This window comes from Dicentrarchus labrax, unplaced genomic scaffold (assembly GCF_905237075.1).
Source record: "Dicentrarchus labrax unplaced genomic scaffold, dlabrax2021, whole genome shotgun sequence".
Taxonomy (NCBI): domain Eukaryota; kingdom Metazoa; phylum Chordata; class Actinopteri; family Moronidae; genus Dicentrarchus; species Dicentrarchus labrax.
Window position 1 is genome coordinate 1225640 of NW_026136724.1, and position 21042 is coordinate 1246681.

The 21042-nt window shown below is 41.3% G+C and overlaps 2 protein-coding genes across 6 annotated transcripts in view; one reads left to right on the forward strand and one right to left on the reverse strand.

Moving 5' to 3' along the window:
• The window catches only part of dera (deoxyribose-phosphate aldolase (putative)), a 111432-nt gene extending 101880 nt beyond the window's left edge, over nucleotides 1-9552 (forward strand). For 2 of the 4 annotated variants that reach the window (XM_051392056.1, XM_051392052.1), the window contains exons 7-9: nucleotides 109-221; nucleotides 1346-1495; nucleotides 1565-2229. In XM_051392056.1, the coding sequence (XP_051248016.1) occupies nucleotides 109-221; nucleotides 1346-1495; nucleotides 1565-1660 (359 nt within the window). In that variant the 3' untranslated portion in view covers nucleotides 1661-2229. Of the gene's footprint in view, nucleotides 1-108; nucleotides 222-1345; nucleotides 1496-1564; nucleotides 2230-6920 lie in introns of those variants that run through there. The other 2 variants (XM_051392054.1, XM_051392053.1) reach the window with 2 other exon arrangements.
• The window catches only part of tmem121b (transmembrane protein 121B), a 616846-nt gene that overhangs the window by 148553 nt on the left and 447251 nt on the right, over nucleotides 1-21042 (reverse strand). The gene's annotated exons all lie outside the window — the stretch shown is intronic.

Here is a 21042-nt window from a genome sequence, read left to right on the forward strand (position 1 = left end):
AAACGTACTGACTGATGACAATGAGCGCAACATGACAATATCTGCAGCACTGTATTACATGCTCCACTCTGTGTTGAAGACTACATGTCACCTGTTTAAACCCGACAGGTTCCGACTTCATCAAGACCTCCACTGGAAAGGAGGCTGTCAATGCTACTTACTCTGTTGCTATAGTGATGGTGAGGGCCATCCGTGACTACTTCTTGCGTACGGGCCACAAGGTACAGTACTTACTCCTGGCTTTCTGTAGGCCGTAAATATTTTCTGGTTAATGAGGAGGAGTTAAAGTGAGCTGGACACTGCATGGAGTTTTTCCTCTCTACTGGCCGAAATATCTAATTTCTTAGTTCTATTCAGTAACCAGCCATGGGATTGTAAAGGGCAGGAACTGCTACTGAGCAATTAGCTGCTCCAATGTCTGTGGAGATCAAGAGCAAAAATCTGCACAAACCTTAAAACAAGCACATGCAGTGTTGCCTTCAAATGTATGACACCTGCAGTCAGTATGCACACGTTGCCAGGCACTGGTTGTGTCCATTCTAGACAATGCTTGAGATTCCACTATACAAGCTGCGGCGCATCCCAGACGGATCTCTCCGCTTTGGTCTGCGTACTATATGCTGGTCTATTTTTGATGGAAGCTGTGTCCCATCTGCGTCAGGCAGCACAGAGCAGATCACACTGGCAGGAAGTCAGACACAGAAACAGCATAGAGAATTTAATATTGTCAATTTTCAATATAAAATACCCTTTGCAGACTCCGTTCTCTGTTTGAATCTAACACTCCATCAATGTTGTGGCACCAGACCACAAGTCTGGTGCCACAAGTAAGTCAGAGGAGAGAAACAATTTGTTTTGTGTCCTTTTTTAAAATATACCGTGTCACAGATTTGGCTTCTTAAAGGCATCCCTGGTGTCATTTCAGGGTAAAAGTATCTCAAACTGCAATCTGTATACACCATATAAAAAGCCTAGTTTTATTTATTTTTATTTCATTATTACAATAAGTGACAAAAAGACAAGAGGGATCTTCTCCCCACACTGTAGACTGGACAGTTGCGTGCTGTCATAAACATTCATCATGGCAGAAGGTGGTTTAAAGCAGAGTTTTGTTGGCAGACACAGAAAGAGTCAACAGAAGTTTTCATCAAAGAGGATACTCTGAAATATGTTCACATCAGCAGCCAAAGGCAAAGACACGTTAGTATGACTGCAGTGATGCTTCATAGTTGCTTGTGCTTTTTTTTTAAAAATAGTAAAGAATGCATAATTACAAAAAAGGGAGTGTTCTAAGACTTAAGTGAAGTGTGTGTCCGGTTGACAGATTTGATATGTGCTCCCTCAGGTGGGCTTTAAGCCAGCAGGAGGGATCCGGACAGCTCAGGAGTCTCTGCTGTGGCTCACTCTGATCAAAGAGGAGCTAGGCAACGACTGGCTCTGCCCCCTCCTCTTCCGCCTGGGAGCCAGCAGCCTGTTGGCTGACATCGAGAGGCAGGTGGGTACTCGACACGCACTGTATGCAGTACTTTTTTCATACCTTTCTGCAAGTACTTTTTTCCCCAAGTGTTCTTGTTTTTACAGATCTACCATCACGTTACTGGGCAGTATGCAGCATACCATGAGCTGCCTATGGCCTGAAGTTTTGGACATCCGGTTTTAATGATTTAATTGATTTAAGACTGGGACCAAATTCTTATTTATCTGTAGTAACTAATGTGACCATACAAACCCTGTACTTGTGAAACAGGTACGAACAGGGGAATAAACTTGTTGCAGTATTATTTTACAGATAAAATAAACCAGTATAACATGTATGTCAGTCAGTGTAATGGATGAATTAAACTGAATGTGTTTCATGTGAGGCAGGAAGAACTAGTAACTTAGAGCTAAGAAAATAAAGAGCAAATAAGATGATATCAATTTGGTTTTGTCTTTCATATCATGAAAGTCTTAGATTTAAACTATGGTCCTTGCTGAGTATGTACCATTAGTATTAGTGTTTTTATTAGTCATTGTTTGACTTTTCTTAATTTTGACTGTTATTTTCCTCTGGTTGTGGACTCTCTCAGTAGTCCCAACAAATTTGTCCACATCATTTCACTGCAGGCTTTAACATGGCTCATCCTTCTTGTCCACTTAATTTGTAATTGGTAAAATACCTTATGACCTTTACTTATTACTTTACTATTAGTAGACACATATGTGCTATATATTAAATATTTAAAGTCAGATGCTATTAGTGAATTTGTATTCTTTATGTTGTCAGTTTGATTATTTGTTCCTTGATAGCAGTCTACCCTTCAAAGGGGACCATTGTGCTCATTTCCAGCTCTACTCCACTAGACTAGCTTTGCATGATTCACAGTTTAAAAAACATTTTTTTTCTTATATTGACCCTTTATGCAGTCCCTCAGTTCATCCTCTGTGTGAAAGAACCTGCTTTAGCTCCTGTTTCTTTAAGCCCCCCCTCTGTAAAAGCCCACTTTCTTCTTATTGGCCAACTTCTAGAAGTAGGCCAACCAGTGCTTTTGAGAGCACTGCCTCATCCTCTTGCCAGTGTGCATGACAGCATATGTCAGTTTAGCTTGGCCACGTTTAATATGAACATCTCATTGTGACAATATATAAAAAAGCAATGGACTTGGACAGCACTCCCATTAAACTTTTTCATTTTGCCAAATGGACATTTTGGGCAAGACAGGTTAAGCTACAAGCACAGGCACAGTCACATGATATAAAATACACAAAAACTCAAAAACATTGTATACACAATGTAAGAAATACATTAAAAACAAGCCAAACAAAACAATCTTTATTCATATCATGGGAATGAGGGTATCAAAGAAGTTATCCATTATGTCTTCTCTGTCTCATGTAATGTTGTTCACTCAAGCTGTGGTTATGGGGAATGGTAAATGGACTGTATTTATATTGCCCCTTTCTAGTCTTTCAACCACTCAATGCGCTGTACACTACATCCAATCCAATCCAACTTTATTTGTTAAGCACTTTAAAAACAACCAAAGTTGACCAAAGTGCTGTACAGGAGAATAAATAAGACATCATAAATGTAAACAGTGATGGTGATGATGAAGACCACTGTGAGGAACATAGACAGTGATGGCGACAACACTGGAAAATTCCCGTGGCAGATAACACGGACGAAGTCCGACAGCGACGAGCTCGATGTCCGGGCTGCAGACGCTCTTTCACACAGTCGTGCCCGGCGTTACACCACCTGTTGTTTATGAGCACGGACAGTCCCCCTCCTTTCTTCATGCCGGTCGCGGTGGTGTCCCTGTCGGCTCGAACCGTCTGGAATCCGGGAATGGTGACGTTGTAGTCCGGTATCTGCTCGTGTTGCCACGTTTGTAGGGTTTAAAGCTCCTCTTCTTCATCCTCCGTTTAACCCCCGCTCTGCAGCCTCGCCGTCTCCTCCTCAGCTCCTCCGGTATGGAGGGTCTCTCTCCAGTCAGGATGCCAGGGTGCCTCAGGGCGATCATCTGGTCGCAGGTGTAAACAATGCGACTCGCCGTCGCCATGGAGACCCGTGCAAACAAAAAATAAAAAGTGCTCAAAAACGCCCAAAAAGTATTTAGGCGACGTGAACAAAGTAGTAAGAAAGTAAGAAAACAGTTGAAAATAGCAAAAAACACACTGAAAACACTGAAAACACACTAAAACTACAACAATGATAGGAGCTACCATGACAGGCTGCCGTTGTCACCGGTGCCATTCCATGGAACCACTCACCCCACATGCCACACTCACCCCATTCACTGATGACAGTGGCTGTCATGCAAGGTGCCAACTGCTCACCAGAGCGGAAACTAATCATTCATACACACTCAAGCAATTTGGGGTTCGGTTTCTTGCTCAAGGACACTTCGACATGCAGCGAGAGGACCTGGGGATTGAACTGACAACCTTCCAATTAGTGGACGACCCTGAGCCACAGCCGCCCCATGATTATTTAAGTCTAGGGACTGATGATTTAAAATCATGATTATGAATAGAACACTTATGTTAACCGATCCTGGTTTTCAACCCGCCCAACATAAGTTACATGGGCATTTTAACAAGTAAACCACATATTTAGTGTTACATGACTGCCTCTGACTGTAATGGCACCAGACTTTGGATCGGTGAATTTATTACCCTAAATTAACATTATATACATATATGTGACAGAAAGTATAATAGGTCCCCTTTAAATGTGTAGTTGCAGATTACAACTACATGCAAAAAACGTGAACGCCCTTATCTAGAGCCAGTGTTTGGTTTGTCCGTTATGGGCCACTGTAGAAACATGGCAGTTCAGCATGGCGGACTCCATCGAAGGCGATCCGCAGCGTCTCTAGAAAAATATCGACTCATTCTTAGGTAGCAAAAACATAACTCTTATTTTTAGGTGATTATACACTAATGAAAACATGCCTATGAACATTATATTTTATTTGTGTCAATAAATCGTCCTAAATATTACACACTGGACCTTTTAATTGAGGCGGCTGTGGTGCAGAGGCAGAGCAGGTCGTCCCCTAATTGGAAGGTTGTTGGTTCAATCCCCGGCTCCTGGTGCCACACGTCAAAAGTATCCTTGAGCAAGATACTTAACCCCGAATTGCTCCCGATGCCGTGCATTGGTGTGTGAATGTGTATGAATGAGTTAGTTTCTGTTTGATGGGCTTTACCATTACTGAGTGAATGTGTGTGAAAGGGGGAATGTGGCACGTAGTGTAAAAGCGCTTTGAGTGGTCAGAAGACTAGAAAGGCGTTATACAAGTACAGGTCCATTTACCATTTACCATTTAATTGGTGGATGGTAATGTGACAGCTGACGCAGATGTAGCACACTGATCAGCCATAACATTATGAGCACTGACAGGTAAAGTGAATATCATGGCACCTCTCAGTGGGTGGGATATATTAGGCATCAAGTGAACATTTTGTTTAGCGACTGACACAGGGCGAATTGTGATAGCTAGACGACTGGGTCAGAGCCTCTCCAAAACTGCAACTCTTGTGGGGTGTTCCTGGTCTGCAGTGGTCAGTACCTATCAAAAGTGCTCCGAGGAAGGAAAAGCTGTGAACCGGAGACAGGGTCATGTGGGGAGTGACGATCCAACAGACGAGCTACTGTAGCTCAAACTGCTGATTAAGTTAATGCTGGTTCTGATTGGTGAATTGTCAGAGCTGGAAGTGAATTTACACACCTTTGTTCTTCCAAATACTGTTGGAATTCTTTAGAGATTTCACACATAGATTACTTTCTGTTCATGTACATAATTGATTAATGAAGACCTGGTAGGAAGGAAGAACAGGCAGATGTCCTGAGAGCCACAGAGCGTCCATCAACCTCTGGTTCAAGCTGGCTGTGTGATTCTGCACATGCATGTCAAGTCTCCAACCTGTCCCAGCGATGTGTGCTGAATCTGTTATGGAGGCTTCCTATGCTCTTAATTTCATTAGTGGGAAGCTCGGCCAACTGAAGACCACTGGGGATTAATCAGGGGTTAAGTGAGTTTAAAAGATGTGATTGAACAGCTCACAAATTTGAAGCTTCATTTGAAGACAGAAAACTTTCTTCTTCCTTTTCTTCTTTAATTACGATATCACAGTCCCTGACCTTGACTGGAACAGAGGATAAACGAGTGAATTAATTGTGGAGGGAAGGGGATGTGAGCTTTTGGAGAAAATGTGGGATTTAACAGGAAACTCAAGGCAGAGGGTTAGCTTCAGGACACAGGTGGAAGGGCTGAGAATGAGGACATGCTAGGTTAGTGTGGTACACCCCAGAATTGTGCACTTTTGTGTTTATTTAATTTAATTAGCTAAAAGGTAATTTCCTTTGATTTCCAGAGTCTAATATTATCTCCAATAATTTAGATGACAGTCACGCTATTTTATTTTTCATATGTATTGTGAAGAGAAACCGTAAATGTAAGCAGCACCCAAGTGGAACTTTTGGCACTGGAGCTGTTGCGTCCCGGGTTGTCTCAGCGGGGACTTCCGCCCACACCTCAGATGCAATCTGGATGTTAGTATTGGTGAAAATTATCAATGTCAACTTCTTCAAGCCTAGCTTTAATGTGGTGAGTGTTACAGAGACATTTTGATATCATTTTGAGCATTTCTGTCGAACTTCAAAACTTTGAAATTCCGCCACTGTCTATGGCGACAGCTTCAGATACCGCCGGGTGGGCGGGTGCCGCACCGCAGGCTTTTGGGTTTATTTACCTGAGTATAGTCTTACAGGCAGGTCGCCAGGTTTTAGGTTTATTTACTTTGCACAGGTTATTTGGGCTCTGACATATTTAAAAGCTTAAGGAAAATGGTTACAACTGTTAAATGCTTCAGAGAGCTGCATTTGTTTGAGGAGAATGTTTATATTGTAATGTATAGAGTTTAAAGGTAAAATACTATATTGTAATATTGAGTTATGTCCTAATGGTTTTACATTGAAAGTGAAAATGTATGTATTTCTCTGAGTGATAAGTGTGTTCAAATTAAGTGTGTAAGTCCAGAATCACTGCAGACTAGATGTTGCTTGCTTTAAGTACAGTTGAGTATTGCTGTAACTTGCACTATATCAGTATAGTAGCCCTGATTCACTTATATATAGGTGATAATGTGTACTTGAATGTTGTTGGAAGTAGAAAACTGTAAGAAGTACACCAAAAATGTGAAGTAGCTACAGCTGTAAATACATTCTGTGAGACGTTATTGAACAATTGGGTTCATGGATGTTTTAGGCACTTAAGCCACAGTTACTGTATGGACTGAGACAGAGACTGACACTCAGGGAAATGTTCAGGTATTGTGTATTATACTGTGAATTAAAGAAACAGATGCAATCTGGATGACAAACTGAAAACTCCGTGTATGCATTGCTGTTGAACTTTATGTGTATTTTACAGATTTCTCTATTGTTGCTGTGGTACCAATTCTGGGACCTGTAACAAATTGTGGGGGCTCGTCCGGGATCTGTCACCACCAGAATTGTCGAGGGGAACAGATCCATTGATAACAGAACCACAAGGCCAAGGCAAGGTGACGTGACTGTTGCTGTGACGACAGCTGGTGGGTGTCCATGAGGGGAGATTAGAGCCTGAGGAGGGTCTTCATTCTTCCAAGAGGAACTGCACTGCTCCCTCACCAGAGCAACGCACGTCATGTCCACAGCGCGCAAAGAACTAGTATGGGGCATCAAAAAGAACTTGTACAAGCCCTTGGCCATCGAAGTCCACAGGCTTGCAAGGGACGTTGCGACTGACAGTCAAGATGCAGACGACTTGGAGTCCACTGATGAGGAAGGTTGTGTGGACTATATCCTTAGCTATATGCAGTCTGATACCTTACTTAGTTCTGAAGATGAAGGTATGAGTCAGTTGTTAATGTTGAATGATATGGTATGTAGTATCATTCATGATCGTAATACAGTTGTCATCACAAATGGGATATACAGGAATATAAGACACTCACAACCATGCCATCCAGCATAGTGGATCACACTACACTATCACATACTAACAGTGACACACCAAGTACCAGACACAGTACTGCTCTTCCAGCGGCTGTCGCCACAGTCCATACCACACAACAGCACACTAACCTTAGCACAGACACTACCACTCAGAGTGTAGACCAGCTTCAAGTAATGCATGAAGAGCTAGGCAAGAAGTTGCAACACTACAATAATATGGCTAGCACAGCACACAGTAGGCATCACAGCCTAGGTGAGCCAGCACCACATCAACCTCCACGTCACACTCCACCAAAGGTTGACACAGAGAAAATAGTCTCCTTAAAGGATCTCCCTTATCTCCAGCGTAGGGAATTTAAGGTACATGGGGGACAGATTGGGGACCAGAACTCTGACATCACATATAGCAGCATCTGCAAACAGATAGATGAGGGAGTCAGGGAGGGCTTCACAGAGACAGAGGTTATCTGAGGAATGCTGAGGGTTGTTAAGCCAGGGGCTCACCAACAAAGATGAAATAACAATCTGTGAACTCAAGGGCTTCCTCAGGTCTCATCTTGGTGAAAAGGCCAGTACAGAGCTGTTCCAGGAACTAATGTGTGCAAAACAAAACAAACAAGAACCCCCCCAGCAGTTTTTGTATCGCATGATTGGACTTAAACAGAAAATAATCTTCCAGTCAAAGCAGGCCAACAAAGACATTCGCTATGACCCCAAAACAATCCAGGAGGTTTTCCTTCACACCATCTACCAGGACCTAGGGTCCAAACATACGGACATCAGACAACAGCTGAGGCCACTCCTCTCGAACAGCCAAGTTACTGATGAGGAAATTGTCAGCCAGGTAATGAAAATAATCAGTGACGAAAAGGAACACCAGCGTAGGCTAGGTTTTGCCTCCCGACAGAAAGCAACACACACACACACACACACACACACACACACACACACACACACACACACACACAGTGTTCGGGTGGATGGTGGAGATCAAACTGCAGACTGCTAGGTTTTCTGAGCAATTACCGAGCATATGTGCAAGATTTCTCACGCATAGCAAGACCGCTATACGAGCTGCTCCAGGTAAAGTCCAGTCCACCACAACCCAAGCCTACAAGGGGAAAAACAAAGGGCCCTCAACTGCCATCACGCACCCCAGTAGTGTGGAACAGTGAGCACCAGCAGATCCTCGAGCGCCTCATAAACATCCTAACCAACCTGCCAGTGCTAGCGTACCCAGACTTTGACCATCCCTTCATACTCCATACCGATGCCTCTCAACAGGGCCTCGGAGCAGTCCTCTACCAAAACCAGGATGGAAAGATGAGGGTGATCGGCTATTGGTCCCGCACACTAACACCAGCAGAACAAAGCTTCAGATACCGCCGGGTGGGCGGGTGCCGCACCGCGGGCTTTTGGGTTTATTTACCTGAGTATAGTCTTACAGGCAGGTCGCCAGGTTTTAGGTTTATTTACTTTGCACAGGTTATTTGGGCTCTGACATATTTAAAAGCTTAAGGAAAATGGTTACAACTGTTAAAGGCTTCAGAGAGCTACATTTGTTTGAGGAGAATGTTTATATTGTAATGTATAGAGTTTAAAGGTAAAATACTATATTGTAATATTGAGTTATGTCCTAATGGTTTTACATTGAAAGTGTTTATGTATGTATTTCTCTGAGTGATACGTGTATTCAAATTAAGTGTGTAAGTCCAGAATCACTGCAGACTAGATGTTGCTTGCTTTAAGTACAGTTGAGTATTGCTGTAACTTGCACTATATCAGTATAGTAGCCCTGATTCACTTATATATAGGTGATAATGTGTACTTGAATGTTGTTGGAAGTAGAAAACTGTAAGAAGTACACCAAAAATGTGAAGTAGCTACAGCTGTAAATACATTCTGTGAGACGTTATTGAACAATTGGGTTCATGGATGTTTTAGGCACTTAAGCCACAGTTACTGTATGGACTGAGACAGAGACTGACACTCAGGGAAATGTTCAGGTATTGTGTATTATACTGTGAATTAAAGAAACAGATGCAATCTGGATGACGAACTGAAAACTCCGTGTATGCATTGCTGTTGAACTTTATGTGTATTTTACAGATTTCTCTATTGTTGCTGTGGTACCAATTCTGGGACCCGTAACATTAGGAATTGTAGATGGTGGTCAAATACAGAACTTTGAATGCTATTCTGCAGAAGTGTGGCCTGTGCTGTCACAAATATCCCAAAGCAAGAACATGATTTTTCTGTCAGCTGCATTATTTCACCCTATCTTCCGTTTAATGTTTTGGTCCAGAGCAACATATCTTATTCAACTAGACTGCCAATAATTTTGCTGTGGATATTTAGAACCTTCCAAAGGATGATTTGTAATGATTTTACCATCTTTAGGGCCATTGCTGGGTCAAAATGCCCTCTTGACAAAAATTTTGTGACAAAGTATCTCAAACTGGTTGGATTTCCTTGATGTTTGCTGCTGGGGTTTGTGGTCCTCAGCACCACCATCAAGACAAACTTTCCATGGAATGCTGGAATGTACAGAGCACATTTATACTTCCTAAAGGACAAACCCTTTTTATACTGTATACTATACTGTTATTCTGTATACACTTATTCCTGGATCCAGTTCTCAGCATTATTAGTAACCATTATTAGAATTTAGTCATTACACTGTTATTATATATTGCATTATACATATTTCCTATAGATTTTTTATGTAAAACTGTGAAACTACAGATATATGGGAGCTATATAATAACATCCATATGTATATAACAAAGGAATTACAATTCAAATTTCTACATTGCCTTCAGATATCACCTCAATTCATAAATAAGATTGACCCAAAAAAGTCAGCTCTGTGTAGTAAGGATATTGGTGGGGGTCTTTGTTGTCCGTATTATTACATTTTGATGATGATAATCTACCATAACCAGCTCAACTTTCTCTAGTTATATTCTGTATATCAATTTTATGTCATTATTTCAACATTTCCTGTTTGTTTTGTTTTTATTTTCAACAAAATCTATTTTGTTGTTACTTACTTAGTAATTGATGATTAAACACACCGTTTGTATGAATTGAAAACATAATTTCTATAGAGGTGTGATTCTGATTTGGACAGGAAACCTTACTTGGATTGTATTAAATAACTTTTATATCCATTTTCTTGCTAAGGCCAATTGTAATGTGGACTGGGTTGCCGCAAAGGGTGGTGGTTAATTGTTGGGTATTTGTTTGTGTACCCATGTTAAAGAACAATAACGTTAATAACAAAAAAGAAAGCTTTGTGTACGTGCAGTTGGCTTCTCATAGCACTGCAGTTGTTTTTTCTTAAGTCCTTATATATTCTCTTTCACATTTTTCCTTGATCTCATGACATTTTCCCCCCAGGTTAGATAAGGATTTAGGAAAAGACAGGGCATATTCTTTTGACTATTTGCAGTCCTTGTATCTCTCTCTCTCTCTCTCTCTCTCTCTCCCCAACTGGTCGAGACAGACGACCACCCACCTAGAGCGGAAGGGTCTGTCCAAGGTTTCTGCCTCTTAAAAGGAAGTTTTTCCTTGCCCCTGTCGCCAAGTGCTTGCTCATGGTGGTACTGTTGGGTCTCTGTAAATAATGTTATAAGGAGTTTGGTCTAGACCTGCTCTATTTGAAAAGTGTCCTGAGATAATGTTATAATTGTGCGCTATACAAATAAAATTGAATTGAATTGAATTGAGTTGTATTTTGCACTGGAACTTTGACTTTAAATGCAGGTGTCAGATTGTTAGATTTATAACGTGAAACAGTTTATGATGCTATCTCTGGTTAAAAAATTATGCAAACTGTACAATGGCTTTGCAGATTTTTTTTTACTCTTTGTTTCCTCCTGGGGGATAATGCCCCCCCCAAGTGTAAGCAGGGATGATGGAGTGAGCGTCTGCTCTTGATGGATTAGTCCCACTTGCGTAAAGGCATGTAGATCATCTTAAATCTGGACCATCGGTCAGCGTGCTGCCACTTGATAAGACAGAGGCACATGAGGCTGGGACTTGATTCTGCTTGATTGATTCCCCGGTCCATCCATAAAGATCCCTATCACACACACACACACACACACACACACACACACACACACACTCACAGAGCATAGTAGTAAACTGCTATAGGATCATTAAACATCACTTGCTCAGGTTTCATGCTTGTAGGTTTACAATGATTTCATTTGGCTAAGAATGTTTATTTTTTCATGGAGGAAACTTATTCCAGAGATCTCTGCTACAAACTACGTATTTACCAATTGGCAGGGTGATCATCACATCTCACACAAACAAACAAACAAAAAATCTGAAAGTTTTTCCTGTTAATTTTACAGATTTCTTCTTTTTTTATTTACAATTTTCACCAATCCCTCTCCCCCATAACTTGACAAGAGAAATTTCAATAAGATGACTTTTACGACAGCAGAACAATGTTACCTTGGACCCATAGGTAGATTTAGTTTACAATAAAAGACAAAGACTCATCTTGACAAAAATGCAAAACCAGCAAACAACTCAGACAACTGACAAGCATGATACAAACATGAAAAACGATAAAGGTCATCGTTTATATAAGATAAAAGAAATAAAGGTAAATTAAAGCTGCAAGCAGCATTGGGCGGGACTTTGCACTCAACACAACTCGGGGCGTGCTGCGGCCGCGTCACGTGCCGTCATAACACGTGCGGAGCACAACATGAAAATTTCACGTAAATCAGCTCAAAATCGACACGCAGCGCTTACTTCCTGTTGCCAGTAGGTGGCGTTATCACTATGTCTGAATATTGTCATGTAGACATGTTCAGGGCGGGACTGTTATCAAACGTGAAGTTTCATTGAGATTGGACCATATATGCTGAAGTTATGAGGACGTGTTCAGGGCGAGACTGTAACAGAATATATTAAGTTTATTGGAGATTGGACATTGCACACTGAAGTTATGAATACTGTTTTATGGCGAAACGGCTGAATTCGACAAGTTGTCACAGTCACAAATAACGCAACTTTTCATCTACAGTTTGTTTTGATTGTACTGACCAATTTTGAAATCAAAATGGCCGACTTCCCGTGGGCTTGGGGGTATGGGTCCAAGAGGCTTTTCTGTAGGTCTTGGACGTTACACGTGCCTACTTAGTTTCATACATATCGGTGAAATGTGGCGCCGGGGCTGCTTTTTTGAAGTACTGTAGGGGGCGCTACAAACATGACAAACACATTTTTGGTATGTGAGCTACAGGCAACAGCCTATACGTGCCCTGTGCATTTTTTTTTTCTCTGAAAGTATTATGGTCTCTGCACCGTGATTTACCATGCCACCAGAGCGCCACCTAGTGGCAGATTGTTGACACTGTTTTTAGCAAGCCTCAGGGAGCCATGGGCAATCATCGCGCCAAGTTTCGTTTTAATCACACGTGCCGATGTGGAGATATAAACTTCTTCATTTTAAAGAGCGCCACCTTGTGCCGATGGCCTGAAATTGTGCACGATGCCTGAGGAAGACATGGGGAACTATGGACCCAAGTTTGGTGTCAATCGGAAATACCACTGTGGAGAAATGCTCCACGTCTTTCTTTGACGAAAAATCTAAAGGACGTGCTTATTTTTTTGAAATATCCAAATTTTTAAATTGCTTTTTTTGCCAGGACGGTCCCCAGATGCTATGTAAAAAGTTTTGTGCGAATCGGACAAAAGCGCATAGGAGGAATACGAAAAAGTAGTTTAAGGACATTTTGAGCTCCAGCGAAATAAAATTATAGGCGGAAATGGGCGTGGCGTATATGGGGAGATGCAGCTCCATTCACTGAACGTGTGGATGTAAGGTTTTTGAATGTGCGACAAACGATGTGGGAGTTATTAGCCTAAACGCACTTTTCTTAATAGTAGCGCCACCTAGTGGCTGAACCGAAAGCGACACATAGAATATCCAATTTTTCACCAGGCCTGACAACTTTCCCAAATAAAATTGACTTTTCGTATATGTTCAGGGGATTAAAAATGCAGTGAACTGGGCTAAAAATAATAATAACTTTAGCAAATACAATAGGGACCTTACAGTTGATACTGGCTCAGTCCCTAATAAGGGAAAAACTCTGTTCTAGTAGCTATCATTCAGATCAACAAGTTGTAATAACACAGCACAAAGTTATTTTTAAACTGCGTTGAGTAAAGGACAGGTAAAAACTCTCTCACTGCTGGTTGCTGTGTGTGCATGCGTACTGCCCCAACCAAGATTTCTGGCATCAACAATGTGTCCTCTGCTCAGTGTATTGAGATGTTTTTCCCTTTTCTGCTTTAATAGACAAAATAATGGAGGTGTCCTGGTAGCTCACCTGGTAGAGCTGCCAGTCTGCTGTTGTGAGACTCATGAAGAATTAAATTCAATTCAATTCAATTTTATTTGTATAGCGCCAATTCATAACAGAAGTTATCTCAGTACACTCTTAGATAGAGCAGGTCTAGACCGAACTCCTTATAACATTTACAGAGACCTAACAGTACCACCATGAGCAAGCAAGGAAAAACTGCCTGTTAAAAGGCAGAAACCTAGGACAGACCCTTCGACTCTAGGTGGGTGGTCGTTTGCCTCGACCAGTTGGGGTGAGAGAGAGAGAGAGAGAGAGAGACACAGACAGACAGGTGCACAGCAACAACAGTAGCAACAACTACACTAATAGTGGTGACTGATGATGACGAACATGACAACAGCAACGATGGGGGACAGTGAGCAGTGACAGCAGCAACAACAGTAACCGTAGCAATAATAATACTTATAATAATAATAACAATAATATCAGTGATATTAGCAATGGCAGTCAAGCAGGACCATGGTAGGAGGCTCCACCAGGATCCATGAGAACCTGCAAGACGAGAACTGTAATGTGTGTGCACTGTGCATGTGCATGGTATTAATTTTTATTTTAAAATTGTAATCCTGATAATAACCCCAATTTTTACATACAGACAAAACATAGAGATTGTTATTTTCGGTCTAGACCTACTTATTTGAAAAGTGTCATGAGATAACTTTTGTTATGAATTGGTGCTATACAAATAAAACTGAATTGAAATGAAATCATACCTAGTCAATTTTAACTTTTTGTGTAACATGAACAGCAGTCTTCTTGGTGAAAGTCCTATGTTTGTTTGGCCCGTCCATCCACCACAACCACCTCCCAATTTGGACTTTGTTGCTCTTTATACCACGCCACCTGACTTACTAAAGGTTTTCTGACAGCCCAGTGCCTCTCAGATGCTAAGGGGTACCTCATATATCAGTATGAGACGAGGCGTGACAAAATGTTGGTACTGGCGAACTGGATGAGACTGGGATGTGCTGGTGGTTGAAGAACATGAGGAAGGTGTTTGATGTGAATTGAAAAGTGCATTATTTGATAGTGTGCAGGTCTGTTTGCACTTTCCCTCTCTGAGAGGTTTCTATTGGTTTGGATGAACACCCAGCAGCAGGCAGGGCTGAATTTGTCACCAGGTGGCAATCCAGTTGCTCACACCTGACAAATCAACTTGCTCAGATTGATTGGTTTCCTGTTGTTTAATTCATCAGTGTTTCTTTAGCCTGAAGCAGGTGTGAAAAACAACAGTTTCTGTGCCCCACGTGTAGTTTATGATGAGGGAAAAATTGCCGGGCGGCTGACAGTGTCAGTGTCAGCCTGACTATCCATTATGAGCCACAGCTCTGATTTGTTATGTTGTTTGTGGCTGCAGAAGAAAAATCATGTACATGCTTTTATTAATATCCCAGGATGCAGCTCTGCTATTGGCCGTCACTGCTGAGGGGTGATGTCAGTGTGTGTGACTGATCTGTTCTCATGTCCAGTAGGTGAAGTATCATTTTATATTTAGTCATATATATATATATTGATCCAGGGGGGAAAAACAACTAAATGCTGTTAAAGACATATTTGTCTTTTATATTTTTTCGTTTTCCCAGGACATCTAACAAATTCAATAATTCATCCGTAGATATGTAAATCAAGGTCAAATGTTGAATCAGTCACCAAACATAAATCATCTTCACAAGTAATAAAAGCTTCAACAAAACTTCTGATGAATTCTCTTTTTCGCTAAAAATATTTATCAGCTACCTCCAGGACAGAAGCTGGTGGTGTTACAGAGGCTAAAATTATGTGATGAGAAAATAAATGGCAGCTAATGTAGCAGACTGATGATCAGCAAATCATGTGTCAGCTGTGATGGAGCAGGCATGTCAGCAGTGAGCAGACCTGTTATCAGTGAGCAGTGCACTGATGTATCCAGTGAGATGAGGAGGAAACAAGAATAGTTCGAAATCTAGTATTTGGCTGGACTGCTTATGGTCATTCTGGACAAAATCTTGACATGATATATATAACACGATATATATAATTCCCATTATAGACACGAGTGAATTCCAAAATATAATATCACGTGACATGGTTAATGAGACCATATTTTGCTTATTTGCTAACACCCCTGAAATAAAATTTCACCATTAACACTTCTACTCCACATTGTCTTTGGGTAGCTATAGCGGACTTTGTTTTAAAGCTGGAGTGAGGCTAAGATGTTTGGATAGTGGCTAAATAATACTAAAGTTAGGATACATTTTGGCAATGGTAATAATGGCATGGCCATTTTCCAAAGGATCCCATTACCTATAGCCTCAGGATGTCTGAATGAAAATGGGCTCTATGGCTACCCATAAGTTTCCCCTTTGCAGACATGCCCACTTTATACTGATACCAGGGAGTTATTTTCGCCAAATGTATTTTAATCTTTCTGAATACTGTACCATAAACAGTACTGGAATATTGGTAATGGTGGCTGAGCAGAGAATGACGTCACACTCCCTCTGCCTGTATTGCTATTGCAGCCTCTCCATGGTTTGTTTACATAGCCAGTTTGGCTTATTTTGACCAAACCAGAGTTGGTGATTCTTGGAACAGAATTAGAATCATGCCAAATAAGTTTTTACACATACAAGGAATTTGTCTTGGTGCATTTGTGCATAAAATACAAAAATCACACAAAAATCACACAAAAATAAAGTACTTTTGAAATATAAATAAATAAAGATAAGGATGAGGATAGAAATGCGTACAGGGTGGGTTTAAGAGTCAGTGTCAATTGGGGGTTCCGGGCCTGGTTAATGAGGCCAGCTGCAGACGGAAAGAAACTGTTCTTGTGGCGTGAGGTTTTGGTCCTGATGGACTGCAGCCTCCTGACAGAGGGAAGTGTTTCAAAGAGTTTGTGTCCGGGGTGGGAGGGGTCAGCCACAATCTTGCCTGCACGCCTCAGGGTCCTGGAGGCGTACAGGTCCTGGAGGGATGGCAGATTGCAGCCGATCACCTTCTCAGCAGATCAAATGATACGCTGCAGTCTGCCCTTGTCCCTGGCAGTGGCAGCAGCGTACCAGGTGATGGAAGAGGTGAGGATGGACTTGATGAGGGCGGTGTAGAAGTGCACCATCATCGTCTTTGGCAGGTTGAACTTCCCCAGCTGCTGCAGGAAGTACATCCTCTGCTGGGCTTTGTGCTTGGTGAGGGAGCTGATGTTCAGCTCCCACTTGAGGTCCTGGGTAATGATGGTACCCAGGAAGCGGAAGGACTCCACAGAGTCAACTGGGGAGTCACACAGGATGATGGGGGCGGGTGGGGCTAGGTTAATTCGAAGGATTCTTTTTCTTTTAGTAACTTTTGAATTGCATTTCTGGAGGCTTTCCCATGCTTGAAAACACGGTGCACATGTCAGTTGTGGCGAAAATTTCGTATTTTCTAGGGGTCCACTATAAGCATGGCAAAATGGCACCTCAGGGGCCCATGAATCGGCTTTGAGTTGCATGACAAATCGTATACTTAACACATAAATAAAACATAAATAAGTCCTTCTCTAGCCTTAATAGCATTGGCACGTTAATCCTTGTGACAAACAATAAAAGTGACACACACTATTCTGCCCCTGATTAACGTATATATTGAGTGATCTGGTACAGATAATGTATTTATAACTTGTTCTTTAAACATTGATCTGAAGTTCAGTTCTGTAAATACTTTTCTAATAAATATAGCAACGTCTGGTCAACCCTCATCAAGTCCTGAACCATCCCTTAGGTAGGCCTAGACTGTCGGGGGATTTCCCATGATGCACTGAGCTCCTCTTTTCCTCTCCCTCTCTTTCTGCACACATTCATGTCCTATTAATGCATGTTACTAACTTCACTTCTTCCCTGGAGTTCTTGTGCTTTCTCGTCTCGCAGGTTCTCATGGATCCTGGTGGAGCCTCCTGCCATGGTCCTGCTTGACTGCCATTGCCAATATTACTGATATTATTATTACTATTATTATTACTACAGTTACTATTATTACTATAATCCCTGCTCATTGTGCCCCATCGTTGTCGTTGTCGTCATCATCTTCTTCATGTTCATCGTCATCAGTCACTACTATTAGTGTAGTTGTTGCTATTGTTGTTGCTGTGCACCTTTGCACCTTTGTCTCTGTCTCTGTCCTACTGTCATTACCTCTGACTCTGTCCTTCTGTCTTTACCCCATTCTCTTTCTCTCTCTCTTCTGTTATGACTTGGCGCTGTACAAAAATTGAATTGAATTGAATTGATACTATGTGTCAAGATTTAACTATACAAATGGTTAGGTTTAAAAAGGGCTAGATTTCAACATTGCAACCAAACTAAGAAAAAGAAGTTAGGGCGCCTGGATAGCTCAGTTGGTAGAGCTGGCGACCCATGTACCAAGGCTGAGTCCTTGCTGCAGCGGTCCAGGGTTCGAGTCCGACCTGCAACCCTTTGCTGCTTGTCATCCCCTCTCTCTCTGCCCCCCTTTCCTGTCTGCCTTCAGCTGTCACTATGATAAAGGCAATAAAACCCACCAAAATTATCTGTAGTCAGATATTATATTACAAGATCTGATGTGTATGTGGAAAATGAATTAAATACGTTTCGTAATTTCAAAATTAAAAAGTTCAGAAAGGTACAGTTATCCAAAATGTAAGTTTCAAAACAGATGGGGTATAATGAAAACAAGATGTGTGCGAGCACATGGCTGCCTTCGCATGTACATCATAAGATACTCTGTAAATGGTTTCTCATAAGGAAACAATGTAGTTTGTTGTACTGCTGTGTGTTGAACTTGGCTGCCTCTTAAGGCCAGTATCCAGGATACACACAGCTTTGATCACAGATGGCTAAAAAGCTCCTTCATCACTAACACAGTCTATGCTCATATATCCGAGCAGTGCCTGATTCAAGGTTGGGGCAGGTGAAACTCAAAGAGAGAATAATTGGCCCTCAGACTGCAATGATATTAATGATACAATTAGAGCAGGCCTTTGGTTTCCTCTGTGGCAGAAACAGATAGTGATAGGTGATACCGGGGGACTTCACTAGTGTCAGTCCGATCCTTCTGATGCCGTGCTGATCCCACAAAAGCGGGAGGCTGGCATACACTTGCTCAGGCTCATTTCCCAGGGTGCACCCTGCCTTTGAGCACTGACCTTGGTTGGAGGCTCCCTTGTGGTGATAGAAGAGATGGAATACATGTTTGAAAGATCAAAACAGTCCAGGCTCACCTGTCTCCACAAACACTGGCACACAGTTTTCACAGCCCACTTTCATTATAGAAGTTGATCAGCATTGATTCAGCCTAGCTCCAAGACACAGCTGTGCACTGTGGAAAAATGACACAGTTTACTACCAGTTGATATCTACAGTACACCGACTCTATAGCAATAGTTCATTCAGTCTAGATTTGTTTGTGATTTTATAGATGAGATATTTTAACAAAGTTCTCATCGATTGATTAGTTTTTTTTTTTTGGATTGGTTTATTGACTACAAGCACATGTAAATGTATTGCATGTAGAACACTATTTCACATGTGGAAAAACTTGTATGAAGGCACATATATAGATAAAACAAACATGGAAATTGTTATAGCAGCAGAAGAAAAAACAAGAAGATAAAAGTAACCTTAAAAAATAGAATGCTATATTCATCATGTACATTTGAACCGGTAAAAACACTGAATAAAGCAGTTCCACCTAAAAAGAATTGTTTCTCCAATTCTGTTGGGCAGACAAAAGTGCCGGAGGGGCTGTGACCCGAGCTGCTGCTAATGTTAGCACAGCTTGTTTCTCTGAAAATTAAGATCCAGACGTCGGATGACTTAAATCCTTTATGGAGTTAAATCTGCAGAAGCTAACTTTCATAAAACTAAATTTTGTCATATACATATAGATAATCTGTAAAAAAAAAAAAAAAAAGTATTCCTCTGGCTCCTGAAAACAAAACCAACCAATCAGAGTGAAGAAAGATGCTTCGGGTTGGTTGTTTGAAGATAGTTGATCTTTTTCATTTTATTTTATTTTTTTTAATAAAAGTTACCCACTGCAGCTTTAAAAACCACCAAGAACTAAAAAGTGTATGGTAGCTACATATAAAACATAGGTCTAGTGTTTAGGAGGAAATGTTACATATTATGGCTTTAATTGCTTGAACAATCAGTGATCTGGTGTTTTGTTGGCCATTTTCATTTCCATTATATGATTTCTCAACATTACAACTGTCAAAAGATGAATTATGAACTCTTTTTTGGTTACTTGGAAAAGTATTTTACATATGCTGGTATGAGCTTAGCTTTCACTAGTATAAAAACTGCAGTAAAATCTGTTTGGATTCATGAGCTTGTCTGACCAACAATGGCCTATTTTGCAACACGTCTCAGGTGAGCCTGGATTGGCTTCAAACTTCACCTGAGAGTCCTCCAGCAATAATCGGAAATTCAGAATGAGGAAAGTTGATGCATTTATTTATTCAGCCATGTTTACTCAGTTTCATTTTTCCTCCAGGACATGGCTGCAGCGTCTGTGTGTCTCAGCGTGGGTGGTTACCTGGGGGAAGTATGCTGTGTTGTAGTGAAGCTTCTTTCAAAGCACCAACCCTTGTTCTCACTGGCTGCTTGTATGGGCTCTTTGCTGGGACCACTGCTGGGGAGACTTCACAATGCCTTCCTGTGGCAACAGAAAGCCTTTCTTATCTATTTTGGATGATACAGCTACACCATGAAAGACCCCCCAGCCCAGGTGGATATCCCAAGTACATAGGCCAGAGAGGTAGTAGGGAAAGAGGGGAAAGGTGGAAGAAGAAAAAGTGAATTATAAGTTACATAGTAGTTGCGAACTTAGGCTTTCCAAAAACTCTGGGTGTGAAGATACCAAGTAAAGATGAAAAATCTCCTACATATAAACTCTTTTCCCCTAAATCTGCTCTCTAAATCTCTCTCCTGACTGAGCTGTTTTGAATTAAACGTGTTCCTAGATTCCTCTATAGAGAATAATCTACATTCAGCTCAAGGTTGGTTCAATAGCATAACCACTGTGAAGCACGAGGCACCTGTGAGACAGAGATATATTTGATTCATGGTCTAGTAATATAAATCTAGAGAAATCTCTGTCAAAGAACCATGGACAGAATAATTGTTTGCAATGGGAAATCTCAATGGAGTGCTCAAAGCT